Source organism: Epinephelus moara, chromosome 18 (assembly GCF_006386435.1).
Source record: "Epinephelus moara isolate mb chromosome 18, YSFRI_EMoa_1.0, whole genome shotgun sequence".
In the NCBI taxonomy this organism is placed as follows: Eukaryota; Metazoa; Chordata; class Actinopteri; order Perciformes; family Serranidae; genus Epinephelus; species Epinephelus moara.
The window spans coordinates 37,575,474-37,596,620 of record NC_065523.1 but is presented as its reverse complement, the minus strand read 5'-3'; the positions used below and the strand labels follow the sequence as shown (position 1 = coordinate 37,596,620).

Genomic DNA, 21,147 nt, shown 5'->3' with positions numbered 1-21,147 from the left:
CTAACTTTGCACTTGAAGGTTGCCCGTTCACTTACGTTTTAACAGGTCTGACGCTACTATGCGCCCCGGCTGTATCTAGGCTAACGGCTAACATGCTAACTATTATTTTTATGTCACTAGTCATTTGAAACAAATTTAGGACGATAGGAGACAGGTTGAAATAAACTGAAATTTCCCTTTAATTCAAATTTTGGGGCATCTGGTGGCTGGGTGGGTAGAGCGGGCATCCCATATATGACTGCATTGTCCTTGCCTCGTGGCAGCATGTTCATTTCCAGTATGCAGCCCTTTGCTGTGTGTCATCTACACATCCATTTAAGGCAAAAAGAATCCCAAAAAAATCTTAAAAAAAAAAAAAAAAAATTAAATTTTTATTTTTGATCCCACATGATCAGCCTCAAATGTTGAGTAATAGTCTGTGTGTGTTCATGAGATTTTCTAGGCAAGGAAACTAGGGCCCGACCGATTTGTTGGCCGATTATAGCCATTAGAGAATAATCGGCAATCAGCCAAAAGTTGGCCGATTGAAACCGATGTTAACACTTATATTTTCATCACTAATAAAATGCAGGGAATATGGTGTTTTACTTAGAAATGATGTCCTTGTGTTACTTTTTGCACTATAACCTACCTCTGTTAAATTGGCAATAATAATAATAAGAAGAACTCTGGTACTGTGAACATACATGTGAATGTCTTAATTCATGTAGACTTTGCATGATTATTTTACTTCCCAGAGGGTTACTGCCTTTTGCATGATTATTTTACTTCCCAGAGGGTTACTGCCTTTTTGCACATCACATTTTTGATTTATTTGTGTTCAAATTGTTCATATGCTGCTTGTTCCACACAATTTCTGATAATAAAAGTATTTGAAAATAGTAAAATGTTCTTCCTTCAGTTTATATCTTTGTAACGAGTGTTTGAACTATATTTAAGCCATCAAAAGCAGGTATCTCAGGATTTTTTAAATTGAAAAACGTAAAAATTTAATCGTTTTGGTTATCGGATTTTTTTATTCCATAATATCGGAATCGGCATCGGCCCCAAAAAATCCATATCGGTCGGGCCCTAAAGGAAACATATATTGATATAGTGCAAAGTATACTAAGATATTTCTCCTCCATCATTGTTGTTCAGCTCTTGTACATATAAGATGTCACGGATGGTCTCTGTGGTACGCGAAGCCGTGACGAGCGCAGTGTTTTCCCCAGAATTGAACATCATTCAGCTCTCAGCGGCCAGAAAAAAAGCTCCAAATGTGCAGCGGTCAGTGCAGAATAGCTACTCAACGCCTCATTACGCTGATGATGTTTGTAGCAGAGTGTAAATATGCTGCGCTCCCATCGCAAAGGATTAACAAAATATGCTGACCTCAGGAAAAAAACACTTTTCTTTTTATGGAGTCGAGGTGGACCTGTCGCTGCTTCTCTTCCATATGTTGCTGTTTTGCTGGTCGGCGTTCTCCTTCTTGTTCTTTTTTTGCAGTTAACAGTAAACTAGCACACTTCTAGGCGTATATGCTGCCCCATCGACATATCAGGTACTGGCCCTTTGGTACCAAAGAAAACGAGTACGTCATGTTTTATAATTTTGGCATCAGCTTTGTACTGATCGCTTCTTGTGACATCTCTAATGAGAAGACACCTTTAGTGGACGTGAACTAAAAAAAGACCTTAAGATGCAAACCAACACAACAGTTAACTCTTTTTAATCTGTCTCCTGTCTTCCCTCAGGTGTGGGACACCTGCACCACCTACAAGTGTCAGAAAACCCTCGAGGGTCATGACGGCATCGTCCTGGCGCTGTGTATCCAAGGGTAATAAAATGCACTGTAACAACACGCTGTGATCATTAGATACACATCAGCTGGGAATGACCAGCCTTTCCCCCAAAGCATGACTCGTTGGTATTTGTTGTCTCTGTAGAAACCGGCTGTACAGCGGCTCTGCAGACTGCACCATCATCGTAAGTGACACTCACCTCCCTGCTTCCTCTTTTTACCGGCAAACTCATGCAGTGTGAATACTTTCCACATGCTAGTTGTGTTTTTGATTTCCTGTTTTGTGCCTTGCTGCTGTGCATCTTGTGTAGGTGTGGGACATCCAGACCCTGCAGAAAGTCAATACTATCCGTGCTCATGACAACCCTGTTTGTACGCTGGTCTCCTCCCACAACATGTTGTTCAGCGGCTCCCTCAAGGCCATTAAGGTGCAGCTATGTTCATCATGTATCAGACAGTGCATTTTTTGTTTCATCATTATCATTATTTTTTTAATCACAAAGTATCTGGCGACATTATGGAAAGGATCCCTACAGAGATAGACCTTTTAGGTCCTCTTTGTTTAACCAGAAACAGCCCCAAAATCACTGTTTCCAAACCCACCAGACTCCATTTAAATAAATGGTCATTTTAGCGTGTATAGATTCAGCACAGTCTCACATCTACCTGGGTTAATTAAGGGTTTATTTTAACCAAACCACAGTTGGAGATTGTTGGAACAGTGAGAAGATGAACCAAGGCAGCTTTTCTGATTTTTATTTTGTTTTTGTCGGCTTTAAATAAAGTGTGTTTCACAGTGATGAAATTACAGTTTATTTAATTGGAGTCTGGTGAGTTTGATTTCGTGGCTGTTTCTGGTTGAACAAAAAGGATCTTACTCTTTAGCAAACAGGTCTGTCTCTGTAGGGATCATTTCCATAATGTTGTCAGACACAGAGAAGAACAATCTGACCCTGTCAGTGACAAAAACAAACACACAATTGACGGTGCACAAATTCCTCGAGTGTTTGCAGCTTGTGTTGCCGCTGCCGGCTGCAGCGCTCTACTCAATGCTGGACCAGTTTCAAAAATAATTGTTCCCATGAGTCTCTGAGTCGTCTTAGAAACAAAAACACGAGAAAATAGAGTCCAGGTTGAAAAAGTTACCATTTAGGTTTTGACTCAGAAGATGAGTGTATAAATGTTGCTCAGTGAGGAGAGGCAGACAGTCAGGAGCAACGGCTGTAGCCTTGTCTTTGTTACCATGGTTACAAGCGAGGGAGAGAGGGGAATGGGACAATTGTGGTGCTCTGTAAGTAAGTAAGTGTGTGTGTGTGTGTGTGTGTGTGTGTGTGTGTGTTTGTGTGTGTGATGTCAGTCCTTTTACACAGGGACTTTCCTTTCTTACCCAACTCCACTCCTCCTCCTCTTCCTCCTCCTCCTCCTCCCGTCATCCAGCTTCTCTCTATTTCAGCTCAGTGACATCAGGCACTTCACTTTATAACTTATTCACCACAGCTTGGCTCAGTGTTCTCTGAGTGTGTGTGTGTGTGTGTGTGTGTGTGTGTGTGTGTGTAAAGTATTTAATAGTGTTGGGGAAGCTACATTGGAGTCATAGCTTTGAAAGCCACCACTTACGTCATACTGGAAAAAAGTTAAACTACAGCAGAGCTACACTCTGGAGGAATCTACTTTGGTCACTTAGAGCTACTCAGAGAAACAGATCAAACTATTTAAAAAAAAAAAAAGACAAAGTACATGAGATATGAAATAGTAACAAAATAAAATGCAAGAAAGTCACGTGCCAAATCCAGTGTTACAACAATTAGGCCTCAAAAGTCATTAGATAGTCTTAAATTTGTGAAAATGAGTGAGGCCTTTCTGTGTATGTTCACCCATATATGTGTGTGTGTGTGTGTGTGTGTGTGTGTGTGTGTGTAGGTGTGGGACATCGTGGGTACGGAGCTGAAGCTGAAGAAGGAGCTGACGGGTCTGAATCACTGGGTCAGAGCACTGGTGGCCTCTCAGAACCACCTGTACAGCGGCTCCTATCAGACCATCAAGGTAGGTGGAGGGGTGGACACACACACACACACACACACATACACACACAGAATTTATTCATACTCTGATTATTAAGTCATAGCTTAACATCCATAACCAGACACAGCAGGCCTGTCAAGTTTTGGATTTTGTCCACATGCTGCAGCAGTGTGCATGAAGCTGTTGTTCCCTGCAGTTTTGTTTATTCAATATTTCAGGGCACTCATGAATCAGTAGTTGAGTGTTATAGTTTAGGTTTTTAACGCTCATTTCCGGACTAATAAAAAGACATGCAAATACCTCTGTACACGGAGAGAAAGAGAGATAGTAATCGTGATAATAAAAAAAAGCAAAAAAGGCTCACTTATAAAGAAGATAATATGATAATGACAAAAATGAATAAATTAATTTTAAAAAGTAAGTAAAATAAAGACTTAATTAGAATAAATAAAAAATAGTAATAAAAAGAAATGTAAATTAATAAATAATTCTATTTAATAAGAAGAAATATATACAAAAGATAAATAGTAATAAAACTTAACAACAAACAAAATAAATGAATAAAATACTAATTATTGCATGAAATAATTAATATTGAAAATAAATACAATATATAGATTAAAAAAAAAAGATAAAAATGCAGTGAAATAGAGACATGGTGATAGTAATAAAAAAAATCCAAGTAAAAATTAATAAAAAGTAAATAAGTAAAAAGTACAATGCAATACAATTCACATAAAGAAATAAACAAAAAAGATCATATAAATAAATAAATAAAGTAAAAGAAAATTAAAACAGAAAAATTAAGTGAAATAAAGACTTAAATTAAGATAAATAAAAATATTACAGATTAATATTAATTATTACATAATTATGTTAAATAATGAGAAATAAATACAAAATATAAATAACAATAAAAGTAAAGTTAAAACAAGCAAAAATAAATAAATAAAATATTAAATATACATTAAACAATATTTAATAATGCAAATAGATACAAAATAAAAATAAATAAAGATAAAAATGCAATAAAATGGAGACATGGTGATAGTGATAAAAAAATTAAGTTAAAATTAATTAAAAGTAGATTAATAAAAAATAATACAGTTCATGTTAAAAAATAAACAAAAATAAAAAGGATAATATTAAGTGTTATTTAACAAGAGCAAAAGTGTAAGAAATGGATTAAAGTGTGTTTATTTGCTTCAAATTAAGTATCAAACGTTGGCATGTGGCATCTACCTTCTTATTTACAGTAGTAGGTTTTAAATGTGTTTAATTTGTCACCGCTGTCACTGTGAACTGTATGTGTTGTGCTACAATGGGAAACTGGATATGTAATTATTGATATGATAACTATTTTACTAGGCAGCATAGCCATCGATATTGTTATCTGAATATTTCTCCTGATGAAGTTTTAGTTTTGTCACGAGGTGCAGCAGAATGAAGATTTGGAAGTGCTGTGTTTGGCAGGTGGTGCCACAGATTTATCTGCCAGTGACAGATTTGAGTGGGATTTGGAAGATGGCTGGTGTTAATTTTGGAGTCAGAGCAAAGACAAATGAAAAGCTGGAGGAAGGTGGAAAGAGTTTATACTGGCCTCATTGTTATGTAGAGTCACCTAGAAATAAACTTCTGCAGTTTATTAGTTTAAGGGAGCGATCAGCACAGAACACTGTGACCCGTCCTGTTGGTTGATACATACGTTTAAATACATCATGCATCAATGTGTGTGGGCTATTGACTATCTTAGTATTTGAGTATTCTACCAATTAACCCACTGATAAATCAAATCATTGAATAGGAAACAATTTTGCTTTCTTAAAGAGGAATAATAAATATACAGAAGACAAAATAACACGTTAACGTTACCTTGTGTCGGGTCTGTAGACTGGATTCTTTCTGCTGAGATGCTGAAACACTGACGTTGTGTTATTGTTGTAAGCTAGTTTAGTTTCACAACAGACAAACTATATAGAGTTTTTGTTTTGTTTCAGCTTGAAATGATCCTAAACTTTGGACACTTTGTCATTTTCTCTGACCCGTCTCTTCTCTTTGCTCCTCACGATTTTCTCTCTCTTGCACAGTTTTGCAATTTTGCTGTAAATCACCTAGGGGTGGACGATATGGCCTAAAAATAACATCACAATGTTACAGGGTATTTTTGCGATAACGATATTCTTGATGATGTGATAAATTAGTGATTTTTTTTTTATTTTTTAATTGAAGAAAACAGAATTGCAACAGAATAAGTGATCTAGTTTTACACAGTAGTTTTACGCCACAGGTTATTCCACACTACTGAAGCTGCTCCTCTTTTTGGAACCACCAAGGAGTCGGTCATAATTTTGCTCTCAGCCATGCTTGTTGTTGCCGTGGGTAACAGTATGACATCAATATGTCAACTTGTCAAGATATTGCGAGTATCACAATATACCTTTTTCATATCATATTAAAAATCATACCGGTATATTGTGAACGAGATGACATGGCACGCCCCTAACTCACCTGTCCACAGTGTCAGTGTGTTGTGCCACAGGAATGATCATCCGTGCAAAACACAGTGCGTTGTATGTAGATATATGGTTTTAAAGAAGTTTCGATGTAAATAATTTGCATCAATGAGTTTCTCAAGGAATCGTCTCAGCCCCACTTGTTACTGTAACTGTGAAATTAGGTGTGTGTGTGTGTGTGTGTGTGTGTGTGTGTGTGTGTGCAGTGAAAGCAGTGTTGTCGTCAGTAATTGGGGTTCTATCCTCGCTATATAAAGAAGGACTTTGTGCCATCTTCATTCACTGCCTTTGTTGAAAGCACTTTGTGTGTGTGGGTGTGTGTGTACAACTCTGTGTGTGTGTGTTTGTGTCCCGCTGTTTTGCCGGAGTCGGTCACTAATGAATACCTCAGGGACGTCATGGAGAGATGAAGAGTAGGACAGAACAGAAAGCACAGAGAGGAGCCTGGTTTTGGGAATGAGGGATGTCTGTGGAAGAATGAAGGAGGAGGAAGGAGAGATGAAAGGACAGATAAAGTAAACTGAGCTCCTTTTCATGAAGCTTATAAGCCGAGCAGTTCATCTCCAGCCATTACTTACCCAGAGACGCCGTTTAGAAAATGTTTTGCTGCAGAAATTGCTGTGACAAATGTTGCCAGTATCCAGTGAAAAATATCCCTTTGAACATTTTAGCAATTAAATAACTTTGACACCACCGACTTCTTTTTAAAAATGCAAGAAATTGATGTCTCCTAGTTTGTATTTTTAAAGTTGGACTCATTAGCAGTTTATACACAGTGGCTGCCAGTGTACTGTGTGTCAGAAATAGTTGGCAGTTGGCATGATTTAAAAGTTTCCCCTGTAATTAATCAGACTGCCGAGGATTCTCTGTTGGTATTTTAGTCTTTACTGGATACAGAAACAGGAAGACAGGAAGGTTGGAGCAGAGAAAGGAAGATGCTTTTTGGCAAAGCTCACAGGATAGATTTTAACGTTTGATATGTCATTTACGTCATGTTCAGACCAACAATAGTACTGCGACAAAAATGCACTTGAGTCATTCACTTTAATGAGACCAGTGAGGTCTCACTGTAGAGATGAAACAAAACTGAAATAATCTCAAGAACGCCTTGAGGGAAAGTCTTCAAATCTGGCACAAACGCCCACTTGGACTTGGTGGTGAGATTTTGGAGGTCAAAGATCAGGAGTTAAGATCAATGTGACCTCATAAAACATGGTTTTATGCCTCTGCGCCGGCCACAGTCAGAGGCATTATGTTTTCAGGTTGTCCATCCCTTTCTCATGAACGCAATATCTCAAGAACGCCTTGAGGGAATGTCTTCAAATTTGGCACAAACGTACACTTGGACTTTGAAGATAAGTTTCTATGACGACCATTTTGTTGGTCAAAGGTCAAGGTCACTATGACCATGTCTGTGTCATTCTTGTGAAGATAATCATAATCAGAAATACGTCATTGATCCCCGAGGGGAAATTATTTGCGCTACAGGTGCTCCTTGCAAGAGTGGAAAGATAAGTGAAAATATAAGAAATCTAACAAGATTATTTACAAATATACAGTTCAAATAAACAGGATTATTAACAAAAAATAAATATATATATATATATATATATATATATATTATAACCTAAACAAGATTATTTACACAATATATATAGTAACCTAAATAGATAATACACAGAATATATACAGTCAAGGTAAATATCCCAAGAATACCTTGATTTTTGGCACAAATATCCCCTTGAATTCAACAATAAATTGATTTTGGTGGTCAAAAGTCTAGGTTAGTGTGACCTTGCATCCATCTCATTCGCGTAAATGCAGTATCTCCAAAACACCTTGAGGGAATTCTTTAAATTTGGCACAAATATCCGCTGCAAGGGTCAAGGTCACTGTGACCTTGCATCTGTCTCATTCTCGTGAATAGTATATCTCCTGAACCCCTTAAGGGAATTTCTTTAATTTTGACCCCATAACGAACTTATTCCATTTTGGTGCTCGCAGGTCAATGTCACTGTGACCTTGTCTGTGTCATTGTGAACGTGATAACTCAAAAATACCATGAGGGATTTTTATCATTTCTGGCACCAACATTTACTTGGACTCAACAATGAATTGATTAGATTTTGGTGGTCAAAGGTCAAGGTCAGTGTGACCTTGCATCTGTCTCATTCTCATGAACGCAATATCTCACCAACACCTTGAGGGACTTTCCCCAAATTTGGCAAAAATATCCACTTCAAAGGTCACTGTGACCTTGCATCTTTTCATTCGAGTGAACGTGACATCTCCAGAACCCCTTAAGGGACTTTAATCAAATTTTAAACGAATGCCCAATTGACTGAAGAATAAACTGAAAAGAATTTGGTGGATGAAAGTCAAAGGTCAGTGTGACCTCACAAAACATGTTTTTGGCAAAAACTTGAAATAATTCATCCACTAATTGTGACAAAACTTGACACAGATGTCTAACAGGATGAAATAATGAAGGTGAAAAGGTCAAAGGTCAGCTTGACTGTGACATCATCATGTTTTAACGTCATATCTCAGGAACAGAAGGAGAGACATTTGGTCAGATACTGAATTGGTGACTCTAATCTTGAAACTGTGCTGATTGTATAGATCTTCTGTGTGTGAAGCATCCATGTTTTCACTGACATGGATGGAGACTGTCAGAGACACTGGACTGGTGGGCGGAGTCATACAACCACAGGGTGGACTGGTGGGCGGAGTCATACAACCATGAAGCAGTATTTCTAGTGTTATTAACAATGAATCAGACGACTGTGTAATGTGGAAGTCACCTTCAGATTATAACTTTGTAGTTCCCCTCAGCTATACAATAGTGTTTTAGTGTCTGTCAGCTTTTAATAACAATGATTCATCCAGTGATAGCTGCAGCCACCGATGATCAGTGACAGGAACATGAGCTCTGCCTCGTCATACATGTGACGCTTGGCCTTTTGTGTGTGTGAGGCAGAGACAGACGATATATGAAAGAGTATTATCTTCATTATCATCTCTGTCTCTCTGCTGCATCCTGTGGTGTGTTTTCCGTGCTGTGTTGTGATTGGTCAGCCAGACCGGCCGATTAAAGTAGCGATCACTCCACTCTGTGTTGCCATGGAGATAAAAATTGACAACTTGCAGCTGCTGAAGAGCTCACTTTTTCCACTGCTGATATCATGTGTGAGTGTGTCCTCTTCTGTCTCTTTTTCATCCTCCCCTCCTCTCTGACTCCTTCTCTCCTTCTCTCCCCCGTCTGTCAGATCTGGGACATCCGTTCTCTGGAGTGTGTCCACGTCCTGCAGACCAGTGGCGGCAGCGTCTACTCCATCGCCGTCACCAATCACCACATTGTCTGTGGCACCTATGAAAACCTCATCCATGTAAGAGGGACACACACACACACAGGATAGGTTTTGTTTTTGTTTTTTCTGTTTTAATTTGTGTCCAAGTGTCTCGCCCTCTCTCGAAGGCATGAGGTCGTTTCTGGCTCCAGCTCTGCTCAGCTTTTCTCTTTTTTTTACCTCTGAGTGCACAGATATATTCACATAGGGCTTATATTAACACTTAGACGTGAGGATGACCAGAATGTGCACCAGACCAAAGTTAAGCAGCCGCTCGCTTCAGCTGTCGCACAGCTCAAACCTGCTCTCTCGGACACTGGCAGACCGCTGTGATGCCCGTGTTTTAACCTTTTAAAATGAACATCCCGCAAACAGAGAGATCATTGTTTGCATAATCCTGTATATCTCAATCTAAAATTAAAAACACAACAGCTGGAACATTCATTCTTTTTGCAGAATTCTGTCTTCCATGTCATGTAAATGTACGCTTGTAATGGCGTCATTGCGCTACTTAACATGTGGTGCGAAAATGTGCAATGGCACCAGAGGGATGAAAGATGAATCTGTCACAATGCCTCTGCACTGTGCTCATAGAAACAAGCATATCTCAAAAACTGAATCATGTCTATAGTTCAAGTAATGTAGGGAGTGTTAAGAAATATTTTGTTCATGTTTCTACATTTAAAAATCTTTTGGATTAAAATGTTTTGTGTTTTTATTTTGCAAAATCTGATGAAAAAACATGTCAGATTTTTTTGTTTGACACATTTTCAATACTTTAATAAGTTATTATGGTTTATTGACTTATGTAACCTTTTAGTTCAGGTTGTACAGATTTTAGGGTGGACCATTTCTGCTGCAGAGTTCAAAGAGTTAACGATGATGATGATGATGATGATGATGATGATGATGATGAAGGAGCTTGTGTCTTCTCTCCAGGTGTGGGACATTGAGTCTAAAGAGCAGGTGAGGACTCTGACAGGTCACGTGGGAACAGTGTATGCTCTTGCCGTCATCTCCACCCCTGACCAGACCAAAGTGTTCAGCGCCTCCTACGACCGCTCGCTCAGGGTGAGGACAGAACGCATGTTCCTTTCTCTGTGTGTGTGTCTTGTGTGGGTGTGGAAAGATGGAAGACACTTCATTATGATGATGCGTGTGTACTTAAAGGTACTATTATCATGGAGATGGTTTGTATTAATAAGAGGACAACGGACAAGTTAAGTAAGTGTTTAAAATAAAGTGTTTCCCCTGTAACTGCACAGGGAAATCTGTCACTCGTAACCAACCATGACAGTGACGTACGCCCATGAGGTGTAATCAGTTAATCTGTCCAAGTAGGGCTTTGCCTTTGCCATACAAAGCAATATAGATTTCAGAGTTTACAAGGAGCACCTGAATGCACCATGAAGTCCCTGTTACTGTGTGAGGGTGAAACTCGTCTCTGACACAGAGCACAGAAGTATCGTGACTGTAGACGACACAGAAACACTATTTTGATGCAAACATTTACCGTTTACCATTTGGCGGATACTCTTCTGAGATTTACTGGCTAAACAGCGAGCTTGGTGAGGGTTAATTTTGGACCCTGCGCACCTCCCAACCTGAGTCTGGCTAGCAGTTCGTCCTGGTCAGAGCACCAGCAGCTCTCCTGCTGATACAGCTGCACCTCCTGACAGAAACAGAAAGACAGGCTCTGATCCAATAATACTCCTCCGGACTCTACAAGAATGATATTGATAAGGTCGGGTGAAAAAGTTGAAAGTTTAGTGTATAATTGGGGCATCGGTAGCGTAGTGGATAGTGCCTGCGCCCCATGTACAGAGGTGGGTTCGACTCCGGCTTGCGACCCTTTGCTGCATGTCATCCCCCCACTCTCTCTCTCTCTCTCTCTCTCTCTCTCTCTCTCTCTCTCTCTCTCTCTCTCTCCTTGTTTCACACTGTTCTGTCAATTAAAGGCAAAAAGCCCCAAAAATAATAATCAAAAAAGTTTAGTGTATAATTCTGGAGAAACATAGTCGATCATTGAGTCTCATTTCTCGGCCGTTGGATACTGACAATCGAAGCACCCAATGTGTCGCTATTACACATTGAACTTTTAATAAAGATATAACATGTTCTTGTTGTGTCATGTTTCATGTGTGTTAGTTAATTGACAGTAATATTGTGATTTAATTGGGTTAGCAATTAGCATACCGCTCCAGAGCAGTGAACTGAGAGGAAAGGCACTGACACACTTCTGTCTTATGATGAAACATGGTTGAAATGTTGTGTGTGTGTTTCCTAGGTGTGGAGCATGGACAACATGATCTGTACCCAGACACTGCTGAGACACCAGGGCAGTGTAACAGCTCTAGCCGTCTCCAGAGGGCGCCTCTTCTCTGGAGCCGTCGACAGCACCGTCAAGGTACCAAACGCCACTTCTCCATCCGCTGCTGAACATCTGTATCTGTTTGTTCCTCTGCTCTGGTGCTCAGTCCGGCCAGCTGCAGGTTCACTGTAGTTCGCACGAACACCCAAAGCACTCTGAAATAAGTTCATATATTTTTGTAGCTCCTCTGACTGAATCTCACAGTGTATCCTTCTTGATCTTTCCTTCCCATCCCGGTCTGAGTGACGTTACATAATTACACTGTGCTTTTATTTTATGACTTCATTTTATGATGTGTTGTAACTTTGTTGGACCGTCTAAAGTGATTTCTCTCTGTGTGTCTCCCTCAGGTGTGGACGTGCTAAACAAAGTTCGCTGTGCAGGAGTCCATTCAACGCCACATGTCTTTGTTGTGTAAGACGGACGGTATGAACGGTAACCTTTCCACGTGATTTCCTCCTCCACATCCGTTTCTTCTTTGATTGTGATTTAACAGTTCCATAATAACCACCGCTTCACAATCCAGCTGCATCGGAACCATTTTACTAAGTGTTGCTTTCCAAACTTCAAACAAACCCTCTGACGGCTCGACCCGATGGTCACGGTCGAGGGTCGCTCCGAGGTCACGCTCCTTAGTGACCTCATCACCAGTGCATTACGGCGCAAAATGAGACGAGCTGCCTTACAGTTGCACCGCACTGCGCCAAAACCAAGACTGACTGGACGCTGCAGCCCTGTAATCAGAACAGGAAGCAGAGAGGTTTCAGACTCTTACCTGCTTCCTGCACCTGCCGTTTAAGAACTGTACTGATGATGCCTGATGCATACTGTTCAAATAAGTCTAAGGGCTGATTTCACAAACATGGAGTGACACCACACTCATTTCACATATATATGTGTTGTGTTTCTCAGAATGCACCAGAACAATGGCAAGAAATTGAAATGGGGACGTGGTTATTTTATCCAGATGAATGGCACACTGACTTTTTACAACCAAGAGGAGGAAACTGAAGAAAAAAAGAAAATTCGCAGGCTATCTAGCCTTAGCTACACTTACCGGCGATTACCTTTACATTCAAACAGTGACACACATCTGGGGGCTGCTCACTCCCTGGCACCGACTGTTTACCATCCTGTCACTCGTGCAGGATTTGAAGATAATTACAAGTCTTAGTTTTTATTATCAAGACTTATTTTTAGCTCGTAATCGTACCGCTTTCGTCAGGGGGAAAAAAGTCATTGAGGAAAAACTTTCATCATAGTTTTCATCAACGAAATTAACACTGCAGTGAAAGCACCCCAAGTTTCGTCAGCTTGTTTGACTTCACTTCTCTTGGTTTGTTTATTAAAAGCCAGTGTGAACTGGACCAGGATTAAATAACAACCAGCAATCTATTTTTTTTCCTTTGGGATGAGAAAAGTATCCACAGGCCAGGATTGTACCCGACAGTCGGATTGATCAACAGCAAAGATCTGCATGTTGGTGAATTTTCCACCAACTGGCACAAATAAAGCGGGATTCATAATTGTGTGTCAGCTTGATGAAGAGCCTATGCTGTTGTGTGTCTGTGTCACTCTGCAGTTACACCTCCAAAACACTAGTTAGCGGTGGAGGTTTCTGTGAAGTGCTGTAAAGTGTAGTTGATTCAAAACACACATTAAACACACATTAAACATGTTTTAATAGAAACAGTGTCAAACACAAGTACACAGATCAGCTTCATTATAACTGGCAGCTGATTTGTGTACTTTTCCTGGACACATTTTCCCCACAAATACAACATGCTAATGTTTTTAGCACAAGCCTATGGCATTTTACATTGTACAAATTAGCCTAGCAGCTAGGGGACTTTTCCTCTTCTCATATGAAGCCAGGGACAACAGCAACATTTAACAAAGGTAGCATTACAAAATTGGACTCCATTACAGCTCACAAGGTTCACTGACAAAACAACTGTCTTATACTAAACACGTTTTCCAAACACATACAACATGCTAACGTTATTAGCACAAGCCTATGGCATTTTACATTGTATAGATTAGCCTAGCAGAGATTTCCTCTGCTCATATGAAGCCAGGATAAATCACACACAAGACTTAAAATGCTATTTTTGTGGAGGCTTTATTGTCGTCACAATTTATTGTTTCTTATCTATGAAATTAAAGTAAATCAAAGCTTTGTTTCCACTGAGGGAAATGGTTTCAGCTCACAGAGACAGACAGGAGGTCTGCGTCACTGTGACGTCTAGTTACATTTCTGGGGAGGTGCACGTCAGGCTGTGGTGTAGGGTACGGCATCAGTTCAACGCAGAAGTATAAATCCCACTTAAGAAAGAAAACACATACGATCAAAGAAAGGACACCCTCATATGTCAGTCAGTATCTGGCCTGGATAAAACTGAAGATTCAGAGCAGCTCGTGTAATAATAATATCTACATTTCCGCCTCTCAGCTGACGATGTTCAGAGGATGACCATTGGCTCATTTCAGGATACATTTCCTCCCCCTTCAGTCATCGTGGTTGTCACTCAGACCTTTGTGAAACCAGCCTTTATAAATCACCTTTTAATAAGTGAAGACTTTAAAGAGAATGACAGATCTATAGATTTACTGAGTTTTATATTAGTGCCATGATAGAGCTGTATTCAGAGCCATTAACGGTTGTACAGTGGTGTAAGATAAGACAGTGCCGAGCCTGGACAGAATGACTCACACTGGCCTACATTAACAGAGAGGGACGGAGAGAGGAGGACAGTCTGTGTGCATGTGTGTGTCTGTTGTTGTGTATATGTGTGTGTGTGTGTGTGTGTGTTTCAATGAGTGCCATATGTGTGGAAGGAAAGGAAAGACTGACCCCTCCCCGCTCTCTGGTCTCTAACTTCAGCCGGTTAGAATGAACATAACCACAGATTAATCTGATTGTTAACCCTCGATGGACTGACGGTGAAGGCCAGCAGGTGATTGTGTGTAATGAACCTTCAAACTCCCAGAAGCAAAGTGCCATTGAGCTGAAGTGAAGCCCTGCTCTCCAAAATTATATTTCAGGACCCATATTGGGTTGACAATATGAAAACTGACTCGATCTGCCTGGGAGGGTGGTTTTTAAGTTCATGAGATCATTCACATCCACGCCAAATTCAAACACGTGGGCTGAGTTAGGTTTTTACAGATGTTGAGAGTTATGTTGCCTTCACTCAGAGCAGATCTGTCCGCTGCTCACTGAAGCCTCGGTGAGGAAGGTGGTGAGGAAGAGAGGAAGTGTCTTCACTGGTCACAGTTTCAGTGATTCCTTGTATACTTGTATTCATGTAAGCCTGAGTTGATCATTGATCAATAAAACTGTTGTACACTTTGACAGCTGTCGGTCTCATTTATTTATTTCAACAGTGTTTTGGGTTTTCCGTCTATCTTTCAAATTGTTATGAACACAATATCTCAAGAACGCCTCTGTGCCGACCATAGCCATAACTAGAGACATGTTTTCAGGCTGTCCATCCCATTCTCCTGAACATGACATGTCAAGAACACCTTTAGGGAATTTTGTCATTTTTGGCACAAATGATTAAGTGATTAGATTCAGATGTCAAGATTACTGTGACCTCATAAAACATGTTTTTGTGCCTCTGCGTAGGCCATAGCCATAGCTAGAGGCATACTGTTTTCTGGTAGTCGTGAACGCAATATCTCAAGAATGCCTTGAAGGAATTTCTTTAAATTTGTCACGAAAGTCCACTTGGACAGAAGAACACGGTGATTAGAATTTTGTGCACAAAGTCAGTTTCACTGTGACGTTGTCTGTGTCATTCTTGTGAACGTGATATCACAAGAATACCTTGAAGGAATTTCTTCAAGTTTGGCACAAACATCCACTCGGACTCGACAATGAATTCATTAAATTTTGGTGGCCAGAGGTCAAAGACAGTGTGACCTTGCATCTGTCTCATTCTCGTGAACACAATACCTGACAAACACCTCGAGGGATTTTCTTTAAATTTGACACAAACGTCCACATTGACTGAAGAATACTCTGATAAGAATTCATCAAAGGTCAAAACATGTTTTTGGCCAAAACTCAAGAAATCATACACTAATTATGGCAAAACTTCACGCAAATGTGCAATGAGTTCAAATAATGAAGTGATGACATTTTATATCCAAAATGTCAAAGGTCAACTTCACTGTGACATCATAATGTTGTGCATAAAACACTTTTTGGCCACGACACAGCGTCATATCTCAGGAACAGAAGGGGAGACATTTGGTCAGATGCTAATCTCTCAAGACAGATTGTGCAATTTACATTGTAGGCCACAGTGGCCTTGATGCCCCGCCCACACTGCCCCAGGTGATTTTGCGGTTTTCTCCTCCGCCTCTTTCCTGTCAACACGGCTTTGACACCTGCGTCTATTGAGAAAAAAATGCGATGACATTCTGGAGTCTTATTGAGCAACATCAAATGAGACGATGCGTACATCACCAGTGGTAGGTTTAATTCGAGCCTAGCATGAAGCGCTCGGACAGGCTGCAACGACAGTTTGACACCAGTCTATCACCGGCCAACCAGGAGACCTCATCAAACGCCCGGGCAGGGATCGGTACTGAGACCCGGTATTAAACAACCCGAGGTAAATTTAATCAACACCGTAATAACAGTAAGCTCCACTACTATCTGCGTTACTTTTTAAAGTTTCGGTTTCATGTATCATCATTGTGCAGCGGTGGGGACACAGTGCAGATGAAGGGAATATAACTTCAAGATGACTCTAGTTGACGACAAATGCTTGTTGCTAGGGATGTCCCGATCCAGCTTTTTAACTTCCGATCCGATACCGATATTACAGCCTTGAGTTTTGGCCGATACCGATACCGATCTGATCCAAGCACGTATTACACATATTCACTTATTTTGTTGTCAGTCATGTTAGAAAAGGTTTGATCAAGCGATATTACTCTAACAAGAACTACTTAATCGGGTTAGTTAGAATGATCCGCAACAGTTGGTATGAGAAACTGACCAGTTTATTGTTAACAGGGTTAAATAAACAAACTTTAAACTTGAACATTAACATTAAATAAAACATATAGCTGGTTTGCTTTGGCCCCTTAATAAATAGAAAATAAATCCTACACAAGAAATCTTTAAAATGTCTAACACACACTTGTGCTTTGGCCCCCTAATAAATAAAAAATAGATTAACACCACAAAACATTGTTGACATTTAACAAACAATGCAGCCTTTCCTTTTCAGTTATTTTTGTAGTGTCAGTGCCAGCCTGCTGCTGCTGGATTGATAGTAAGTGCTTGAGCGGATCACTGGAATGGACTGCTTGAATCGCGGAGCGCTGGGCTGGCCAGAAAACCTGGATCGGATTCTATGAAAAACTGGATTGGAGTTCTTGGATCGGCATCTTTCCATGCAGTCCGATCCGATGCCGATGCACGTTTTTGGCTAATATCGGCGGCCGGGACATCCATACATGTCTCTGTAAGTAAGTGCGATAAAACCTCTGCCAGCCAAGCCAATACTTTATCAATACAATTCAATCTGCTCTGTCTGCAGTCTGTCATTCACCGCTATTATCATTTACGATCGCGGTGCTAACAGCAAAGTGTTACAGACTTAAACTAAAATGAAAGTTGTGTGCGTGTGTGTACGCTAACACTTTATCTGAACATGTACCTGAGGCAGCAACCTGCAGCCAGTGAGTGTCCTCAGTAGAGGAGGGACAGAGAGCAGGATGAATGACTGATACTGATGTTTGTCTTCATGCTGAGATAACATGACTTTCTTCACTCAGTGTTGTGATGTCAGGAGGAATTTTTATATTCCAGTCAGATATTATTGGGTTTTAAATGGTGACTCTGTTGTTGTAAACATGACTGTTGCTGCCATGGACTGTACAAAACTATATCCTGTGTAACTGACCTGTAAGGAAAGCATCAGGAGGTGAGGTGTGTGTGTGTGTGTGTGTGTGTGTGGAGGAGAGGAGAGGAGAGAGGGAGATGCTGTTAATGTCACTTATTATGCTTCTGTGCATTGATAGCTCTCTTTTAGTCTGTTTCTACATCATGTTGAGGAGGGCCATGCCTGTGTAAATATATATAGGCTATGTATGCAAAAAAAAAAAGTGGATCTGTTGCTCGCTGCCAAAAATGTGGCCTGTCGACATGATCTGGTTTTGAAATGCGGCCCAGTTGAAATAGTAATTGAACAGCCCTGCTGTAGTTTGTTTGTTTGTTTGTTAGCTATCTAACAACACATCAAAAATAATTGTAAGCCAGTCTTGTTCAGTGAATCCGTTTATCATGTACACTCAAAAAATATTTAGACCTAATATTTAAGATTGTTTGCTTATAAATACATGAACCTGGTTGTTCTATATTTAAAACACATTGGGTTTATTAGTGCTATTAAATAAATAAATCACATTATTACTTATTATACTCATTATTATTACTTGAGCTTGTTCTATTTATTCATTTCACAGATAGTTGTACATCCTTAAGATAGGTTAGGTAACTTTATTGTCCCAAAAGGGAAACTTTTCTTGTAGTCAGGACAGACCATTTAAAACAACACAGAATGAATAATACAATACATAAAAACAATACAGTACATCACAATAACAACAATAAAGTTTAGTCCTTAAATTAAATTCATTATGGACGTGGAATTAAAATCATTGTTTTATTTTATGGCCTTGCTGCCCTGGCATTTGGCCTTTGTGCCCTCAAAAAATTGACAACACAAAGGCCAAGTGCCCTTGCCCCTAAAATGATGAAATTCCAGGCCTGCCCTAGCCCTTCACGGGAACTCCAAAAACAAGGCCTAGGGCTAATTTTTAGGGGAAGTGTGAGTCTTGGGACAGACCCTTATTTTGCCAGCTTTGTCCTTAATTACAGGCACTAATAAAACAGATAGGATGGAGTCAGGCAAAATCCCATGAACTAAAAAGCCAGTCAGACAGATAGTAAGCAGGGGGCAAAGTTTTTTGCTGGCATATTTAAGATGCTCAGCAGTTATCATATCAGCTCCACATGATTTATTGTCATCTAAAGCCGAGACCACACAATGAACCTCTTTATTAAAAACACCATCTTCATCATAATCAATAACACCCACATCAAAAGTATTCCTCCCAACACAGTTAAACAGTTCACAATAATGTTTCTGCCACATCTGGGAGATTTTATCTGAACCACTGGCTCCATCAATATTTGCTGGCAAGGACATTTTGCAGTTGTTCATCGCTCTAATCTCTTTCCAGAAATCAGTATAACTATTATTTTGCAACTTCTCAGCCAATGACTCAGATCTCATAGAATTCTCATTCCTTTTAATAAATCTAAGAGCGTATTTAAAATTTGCATTTGCCAGTTTCTTCTGTTCAAAAAGAGGCTCTTGTCTGTCTCTACCTGAGTCTATCCATGCTTACCCAGACTTAAAATGCTATTTTAGTGGAGGCTTTATTGTCTTCACAATTTATTGTTTCTTATCTGTGAAATTAAAGTAAATCAAAGCTTTGTTTCCACTGAGGGAAATGGTTTCAGCTTACAGAGACAGGCAGGAGGTCTGCGTCACCGTGACGTGGAGTTACATTTCTGGGGAGGTGCACGTCAGGCTAGGGCGTAGAGTACAGTGTAGGCTGTTCGTCGACGCAGAAGTATAAATCCTGCATTAGTGGCACGCCCATCAAGCCTCCAATGCTGGGAAGCGGCGAGATCCCTGACCTTAAAAAAATGCAGCATTTTAAAGGCTCATTTCTGCTCCCTTCACCAACAAAAACAAACATGTTCATTTCAAACAGTGTCTCCATCACTGCCCACTACATTAGATCGCACTAGAGGGAGGATTCAAAACTTCCTGACAACAACAAACAAAGACAACGATGGAGGAGGTTGTAGTTATGCTCCTGTTGTAAACCTTGGAGCATAAATGATGTAGAGGATGTACACTACACCCCTGACATGTAACTACACGTCACAGTGACGCAGACCTCCTGTCTGTCTCTATAAGCTGAAACCATTTCCCTCAATTTCACAGACAAGAAACAATAAATTGTGAAGACAATAAAGCCTCCACTAAAATAGCATTTTAAGTCTTGTGTGTGATTTATCCTGGCTTCATATGAGCAGAGCTGTTTAGTATCAGACAGTTGTTTTGTCAGTGAACCTTGTGAGTTGTAATGGAGCTGAATTTTGTAACGTTACCTTTGTTAAATGTTGCTGTTGTCCCTGGCTTCATATGAGTAGAGGAAAGATTAATAGCTGCTAGGCTAATTTATACAATGTAAAATGGCATAGGCTTGTGCTAATAACGTTAGCATGTTGTATTTGTGGGGAAAAAGTGTCCAGATAAAGACAAGTGTTTGTCTGTGAATGCTGCGAGTTATAGTGAAGCTGATTTGTACAGGTCAGACATGGACTGAAGCTTCAAAGCTTCATTTATACCGTTGACATTTGAATTCTGAATCAGCATTCAGATCCTGCACAGCTTTTTTGTATTTTTTTCAAACCTATTCATGCTGTTTCAACCCAGTATTTCTGCACAGTTGCAGTTCAACATCACATCACACTAATATTATCAGTACAATCCTGATTCCAAAGAAGTCGTGACGCTGTTTAAAACAAGCACAAAAACATAATTAAATGATAATAATAATAATGGAGTAAATGAGCATTCAACACATCAGAGTCGAAATTTAAACATTAAATATATTTCATTTTACCATATTTAACTGAACCTTGGTCAAGGACGATTGTGGAATTATTGCATTTTGTTTTTATTTATTTGTTTTTGTTTTTTATTTTTTTGGAGTCAGGGTNTATTTGTTTTTGTTTTTTATTTTTTTGGAGTCAGGGTTGTAATACACTGGAATTGGATTCCAGTCGAGGCTGTGTAGGATTGTTTCCAAAAACATTTAACTCCAAATTATTGTTAAGTCCAAAATTCAAAAGTTATTAAAACAAGATGGATGTAATGCTTTTATTGAACAAAATATTCAGCTTCAGTCCATTTTGTTGGCGTTTAGCCTCAAAAACAATATCTGGGAACTTTTATAATGAGGACTAGCAGCTTTACAGGAGCTCACAGACAACGATTATCA

At 39.7% G+C, this 21,147-nt stretch overlaps 1 protein-coding gene across 2 annotated transcripts in view; it reads left to right on the top strand.

The window, feature by feature from the left end:
* The window catches only part of traf7 (TNF receptor-associated factor 7), a 29,657-nt gene extending 14,266 nt beyond the window's left edge, over positions 1 to 15,391 (top strand). For both annotated transcript variants that reach the window (XM_050069334.1, XM_050069335.1), the window contains exons 15-22: positions 1,737 to 1,819; positions 1,929 to 1,968; positions 2,095 to 2,211; positions 3,704 to 3,826; positions 9,588 to 9,707; positions 10,608 to 10,739; positions 11,956 to 12,075; positions 12,390 to 15,391. In XM_050069334.1, the coding sequence (XP_049925291.1) occupies positions 1,737 to 1,819; positions 1,929 to 1,968; positions 2,095 to 2,211; positions 3,704 to 3,826; positions 9,588 to 9,707; positions 10,608 to 10,739; positions 11,956 to 12,075; positions 12,390 to 12,404 (750 nt within the window). In that variant the 3' untranslated portion in view covers positions 12,405 to 15,391. The remainder of the gene's footprint in view (positions 1 to 1,736; positions 1,820 to 1,928; positions 1,969 to 2,094; positions 2,212 to 3,703; positions 3,827 to 9,587; positions 9,708 to 10,607; positions 10,740 to 11,955; positions 12,076 to 12,389) is intronic.
* The last annotated feature ends 5,756 nt before the right edge of the window (positions 15,392 to 21,147 follow it).